Raw genomic sequence first — 7,027 nt, 5'->3', positions numbered from 1 at the left:
TCCTGGGTTGGTTACCTTTTCTTACACAGCACCCCCTTTTTTCAATGTGACAGATTTTCATTTGTGCTTCAAAGATAGCTTCATTCTAGTTTTTACCTCCTCCTTTACAGTGGATCCTCCAATTTGACCAGCTTTTAGAAGGGGTAAATATATGAAAAACATTTTGAAGAAAGAATCAGCAAAACTTGATGAGTAACAAAGTAAAGGGATGAAGGAAAAGGAAGAGTCAAAGATAACTTGGGGTATGAAAGTGCCATTAATAGGAAGTTGAGAGTCAAAATTGGTTCCTTGGGGTGAAAATGGGAGATTAGTAGTATGAAAGGAGCTCTTTTTTTCTTTTAAAAATTTTATTAATAGAATTTATTTTCAAGTATCTCAATTGCTCCACCCCATCTCCCCACCACAAAAGGCATCATCTAGCCTCCTGCCCCTTTTCATCTTCCTTTTTTGTGTTATTTTCACCATTGGAATGTAAGCTCTTCGAGGGCAAGGATTGCCTTTTTGCTTTTATTTCTAGTCCCAGTGCCAGGTACATAGTAAGTGCCTAGTAAAGGTTTGCTGTCTCCCTGAGCTTCCCCAAAGTGGAATGGACTATTTTGTGAGAGAGTAGTGAGGGAGATTCCCTCTTATAAATGTATAATCAAAATTAACATATGTAAGTATTACAAATGAATACATATCATACATATAAATACATTTCTACAAATGAATATATATGCATATAAAAATCAATGTCAGATAATTTAGTGTTGTAAATACTAGCTGCTAGGGTGATCGGAAAAGTTCTCATAGAATAGGTTGTGTTTGATATGATGGGGGATTGGGGAAGGGGCAATAGCCCCCTGACTGGGGATGGGAGGAAGAGGCAGTAGTACCTATTTAATGGATGTCAAGGAGAATTAGCCTCTCTTCTCATAACACAGCAACAGAATTCTGAGTTATATGGAAAATAAGCAGAGACCGCTAGATGAATAGAACTCCAAGCTTGGAGATGGGAGGTCCTAGATCCAAATGTGGCCTCAGATACTTCTTAGTTGTGTGATCCTGGGCAAGTCACTTAAACCCAATTGCCTAGCCTTTACTGTTTTTCTGCCTTGGAACCGATACACAGTATTGATTCTAGGACAGAAGATAAGGGTTGGAAGATTCTTTGTTCTTTTGTCTTCAAAGTACCCCACCAGATCTTCCGATAAGAGTATGTTAGCCCCAACTCTGCCTGGAAGTGTTGTTACAAATTAGCACATTAGCAATGATTTGCTAAACTTGCATTTCCAGAACAGGAAGGATGGACACAAACTTTCTATGAGATTTCTCTGCCATGGCATATAAAGTAGTGAAAAAACTCAAAGAAATACAATATAGTAACTTCTACACTCCAAGGCTTCAACTTAAGGAGCTGAAATCTGTTCTGTCAAACATCACAACAATTTGGTAAAACATTGTTTATATGGCTTTTCTTTGTAACTTAAAAATAGAAAAGTAGGTCAATGGATCTGATATTTGAAAGTGGGCTCCCAGGCTCCAGATTCAGCACTCTATTCACTGAACCACAATGTCTCTTAACTATTGTGATGTGGTGCCTTAGGTAAGTTATTTCCTGTCTCAGAGTCTCAGTTTCTTCATCTGTAAAAATGAGGGGGCTGGCATTCTTCATGGTGGCAAAAAATTGGAAAATGAGAGAATGTCCTTTGATTGGGGAATGGCTGAACAAATTGTATCTGTTGTGGAGGAATACTATGGTGCTCAAAGGAATAATGAACTGGAGGAATTCCATGTGAACTGGAACGACCTCCAGGAATTTATGCAGAATGAAAGGAGCAGAAGCAGGAGAATATTGCACACAGAGATGGATACACTGTGGTACAATTGAACATAACGGACTTTTCTACTAGCAACAATGCAATGATCCAGGACAATTCTGAGGGACTTATGAGAAAGAAAACTAGCCACATTCAGAGGAAGAACTGTGGGAGGAGAAACAGAGAGGAAAAACAACTACTTGAACACATGGGCTGATGGGGATATTATTGGGGATGTAGACACTAAACAATAATTCTAGTCCAACTATCAGTAATATGGAATTAGGTCTTAATCAATGATATATGTAAAACTCAGTGGAACTGTTCATTGGCTAAGGGGGGGGTAAGGGATTTGGGGGAGAGGGAAAGAACATGAAACATGTAACTATGGGAAAATATTCAAAATAAAAATTAAAGAAACTTGAAAAAAATGAAGGGGCTGCATTGCTTAGATCACCTTCTAAATCTCTTCCACTCGGTTTCTGTGATCCTGTGTTTGAGTAGTCAGTGAGGATTTATATTTGTGTGTGTGTGTGAAAACTCAGCTTCTGGCTTAGAGCTGATACTACTAAGTCATTCTAAAACAGAAAAGCAATAAGGGCCGGGCAATTGGGATTAAGTGACTTGCCCAGGGTCACATAGCTGAGTTCAGATTTGAATCCAGGACCTTGCATCTCTAGACTTGGCTCTCCAACCACTGAGCCACCTAACTGCCTCTGCTGTGTGTTTTAAAAATCCCAGTCCTGACAACATCAGAAGGCTAAAGTCATTGACTAAGAGGTCACAATCCAGCACTCGGTTGCTAAGGTGCTAAAGGTTGTGAGTCCGAGTGCAGCCACTGAATGTAAGCCTGTCTGACAAGAACCTTGGTGCTATCAGGACAACCACCATGGCAGATCAGCTGACAGAAGAACAAATTGCTGATTTCAAAGAAGCCTTCGCACTATTTGACAAAGACGGAGATGGCACCATAACAACAACGGAACTGGGAACCATAATGAGGTCACTCGGGCAGAACCCCACAGAAGTTGAGTTACAGGACATGATCAATGAAATAGATGCTGATGGCAACGGCACAATCGATTTTTCAGAATTCCTCACCATGATGTCGAGAAAAATGAAGGATACTGACAGTGAAGAAGAAATCAGAGAGGCATTCCGTGTGTTCGACAAGGACGGCGATGGCTTCATCAGTGCGGCAGAACTTCGGCACGTGATGATCAACCTTGGAGAGAAGTTAACAGATGAGGAGGTGGATGAAATGATCAAGGAAGCCGACATGGATGGGGATGGTCTGGTGAACTTTGATGAATTCGTAAATATGATGACAGCAAAGTAAAGGCATGTATGGAAAACATGACATTTCTTGTAACCATTGCTTATGTGTCTTTTTCTTTATTTCCTTCTATCTTAAAGTTGTTACTAGGGCGGAAAGTAAGGGTTAAAAAGAAAATAAAGGATATATAGGTGTAATCATTAGGACTTTATTCCTCACTGTTTTTCATCCCCTTATCTCACTGTCATTGTCCTAAAACTTTATTTTTATTTTATTTTTTAAACCCTTACCTTCTGTCTTGGAATCAATACTGTGTATTGGTTCTAAGGCAGAAGAGTGGTAAGGGCTAGGCAATGGGGGTCAAATGACTGGCCCAGGGTCTCATAGCTAGAAAGTGTCTGAGGTCAGATTTGAACCCAGAATGGGCCTGGCTCTCAATCCATTGAGCCACCTAGTTGCCCCCCTAAAACTTTATTCTGGGAAATTGATCAAGTCACAACAGTTAAGGTGGCTCAGGGGATAGAGTACTAGGTCTGGAGTCTGGAGGATGTGGGTTCAAATCTGACCTCCAACATGGGGCAAGTCACTTAAATCCAATTGCCTACCCCTTACCTCTCTTCTGCCTTGGAACCCATACTTAGGATTGATTCTAAGACAGAAGGTAAGGGTTTTTTAAAAAACTGAAAAAGTAACATGTTGCATTTGGCTTCCTCTGGATATGTTTAAGCCCTTCAGCTCATCTGAACTTAGATGGAATTGATCAAATGAGGGAACATCTGGGTTAAGTTTTTTTTTTTTTAAAGAAATAATTTTCTTTAGGAGCTATCAACACATTGGTAAAGTGTAGAGTTGTAACTCTGCATAGACTATGGATAGTCAACAAGTTGTAATATTGTTGCAAAATGGTATATTCTCTGTGTTGTTATTGTTGTGTAGTTTCAGTCATGTCCAACTCTTTGTGACTCTATTTGGGTTTTTCATGGCAAAGAGACTGGAGTGGTTTGCCATTTCCTTCTTTAGCTAATTTGACAGATGGCAAAACTGAGACAAACAGGGCTCAGTGACTTAGCTAAGGTCACAAGGTAGTAAATGTTGAAGGCTAGATTGGAAATCAGGAAGATGAATATTCCTGACTCCAAGCTGGATGCTCTATCCAGTGTGGCTCAGGTACTTGTATGCTATTTTTTGTTGTTGTTGTTCTGCTGGTCCTATTCCAGAACATATTTTCTTCCATCATTACATGGTTTTAAAATTTTGTTTAGCCACTTAAAAAATTTTGCTTATGGAATTTCCTTTAAGTCAGTTCTGTGCTGTACATTTATTTTCCAATAAAAATAATAATTAAAAAAAGATTGTGTGGTATGAAATGAAATTGTTACAAATTTAGTTAAACAAACATCTATTATGATGCGTATTATGTTATGTGACATTTACTGTAGCTAGGTGGCCTGGAGTCAGGAAGATATCCTCCTGAGTTCAAATATGGCTTTAGATATTTACTACCTGTGTGACCCTGGGCAAGATCCTTAACACTGTTTACCCCAGTTTTCTCATCTCTAAAGCTGGAGAAGGAAATGGCAAATCACTCTAGGATCTTTGCCAAGAAGAGTCCAAATGGGGCCAGGAAGAGTTGGACAAGACTGAAAAATGACTGAGCAACAATTGTGCTACATAGTAGGAATATAAAAGAAAAAAAAATAAGACATTCTCTGATCTTAAGGAGCTTCTACTAGAGAGATAGGACATGTATTCACATGAATATGAACAAAATATGTTTTTTGAAAAATGAAGTGACTTTCAGAAGGTGAGAGTGCTACATCTGGGGAGAATGGCAAAGACCTCCCAAGGGAGATACCAGCTTAGGTTTGCTTGGAAGGAAGTTATGGATTTGAAAAGACAGAGATGAGAAGGAAAGGCACTCCTGGGATGGGGGACTTCTAAGGGCACAAGACGGGGAGATGCAATATTGGGTGTGGGGAACAGCTATCAGGCCAGCATCTGTGCAATTGAGTGTGCAGGGGGAGGTAGGAAGGAGATTAGATGCCTAAACTGGTGGAAACCAGACTGTTGAAGGACTTTTGATGTCAGGCTGAGGGGTTGGAATTTATCATATCTTTGATATGGTTACATATATGTTTTTTTTTTAAATTTTAAACCCTTAACTTCCGTGTATTGACTTATAGGTGGAAGAGAGTGGTAAGGGTAGGCAATGGGGGTCAAGTGACTTGCCCAGGGTCACACAGCTAGGAAGTGTCTGAGGCGGGATTTGAACCTAGGACCTCCCGTCTCTAGGCCTGGTTCTCAATCCACTGAGCTACCCAGCTGCCCCCTGGTTACATATATGTTTGAAGGTATTGGTCTAAAAGACCTCTATGGTCCCTTCCAACTCTAACTTTATGATCCTGGGAAAGTTGTTTAACCTCTATAAGCTTTCAATTTCCTCAACTGTAAAATGAAGAGGTTGGAGTGGATAATCTCTAAAAGTCTCTTTGAGTTTTAAATTTATGGTCCTGGGAGCCCATAAAAGTCATCATCTAAGCTCTCTTAGGCTCTGCTTCCTAAGTATGAATGAGGGGGTTGGAAATAATAATAATAATAATAATAATAATAATAATAATAATAATAATAGCTAGTATTTATATCATACCTGCTATGTGCCAGTACTAAGTGCTAAGTACTTAAAAATATATATATATTGAAAACCCTTACCTTACGTCTTAGAATTAATACTATGTATTGGTTTCAAGGCAGAAGAGTGGTAAGGGCTAGGCAATGGAGTTTAAGTGACTTGCCCAGGGTCACAGTTAGGAAGTGTTGGAGGCCAGATTTGAACCTAGAACTTCTTGTCTCTAGCCCAGCTGCCCCCTACTTTAAAAATATTATATCATTTGTTCCTTATAACAACTAGTTATAATGGAAATTAAAGTAAACGAAGGCAACATTATCCACTTTTCTCAAACTCTAAGTGGTAGGTACTGTTATCCCCATTTCAAAGTTGATAAAACTGAGCCAAACAAAGGTTAAGTAACTTGCTTAAGACCATATAGCTAATGAATGGTTGAGAGACTGGATTTGAACTCAGGTCTTCTTGACTCCAGGCCCAGCACTCTATCCACTGAGCCAATTAAAATGAACTAGAGAATGAAATGACAAACCACTCTAGTATCCTTGCCAAGAAAATGGGGTCACAAAGAATTGAGATACAACTAAAATGACTTTAGGATTTTATGAAAAGAAAATAAAAGGGCAGCTGGGTAGCTCAGTGGAGTGAGAGTCAGGCCTAGAGACGGGAGGTCCTAGGCTCAAACCCGGCCTCAGCCACTTCCCAGCTGTGTGACCCCCATTGTGTGTCACTTGACCCCCATTGCCCACCCTTACCACTCTTCCACCTATGAGACAATACACCGAAGTACAAGGGTTTAAACATTTAAAAAAAAAGAGAGAATAAAAGCAGGCAGACCAATTCTGAGTTTATTACAATAGTGCAGTCAGACATTGATGATGGGTTGTATATTAGCAGAGATTGTATGCATAGAGAAAAAGCAGCTGATCAAAGTCACGTGAAGGGAGAAAAAACAAGACTTGGCAACTGTGTTGTCTTGGTGCAGGGGTATGCTGCTTTAGCAACCTGGCTGTCTGAAAGGCAGGTTACACTTCTGAATTTAATCTGCTTTATTGATAGTTTCTCTACCTCTTTCTGGAGTCTCAACCATTAGAAAAACAATGATCAAGTGTTGATTTATTTTTTATTTAGTGTTTGCTGATTTCTGAATGGTAAGTGCTCACAGTAAAAATTTAACAATTGGCTCTCTGAGAATCAGTTTCAGCTGGCTCCAACAAAGAGAGAGAAGGGGGAGGTTTCTGGAGAGGAAGAGGGGAGAGGGAGAGGGAGAGAGACAAAGAGAGAGAGAGAGAGAGAGAGAGAGAGAGAGGAGAGAGAGAGAGAGAGAGC

The 7,027-nt window shown here is 39.8% G+C and overlaps 1 protein-coding gene across 1 annotated transcript in view; it reads left to right on the top strand.

Moving 5' to 3' along the window:
- Nucleotides 1-2,688: 2,688 nt before the first annotated feature.
- Nucleotides 2,689-7,027, top strand: part of LOC123244418 (calmodulin-like protein 12) — a 31,441-nt gene continuing 27,102 nt past the window's right edge. Inside the window, exon 1 of the mRNA XM_044672903.1 lies at nt 2,689-3,106. Within this exon, the coding sequence (XP_044528838.1) occupies nt 2,689-3,106 (418 nt within the window). The remainder of the gene's footprint in view (nt 3,107-7,027) is intronic.

The sequence above is a fragment of the Gracilinanus agilis genome, chromosome 4, assembly GCF_016433145.1.
Source record: "Gracilinanus agilis isolate LMUSP501 chromosome 4, AgileGrace, whole genome shotgun sequence".
In the NCBI taxonomy this organism is placed as follows: Eukaryota; Metazoa; Chordata; class Mammalia; order Didelphimorphia; family Didelphidae; genus Gracilinanus; species Gracilinanus agilis.
The sequence above is the reverse complement of the archived record's forward strand: the minus strand, read 5'-3'. Positions and strand labels throughout refer to the sequence as shown.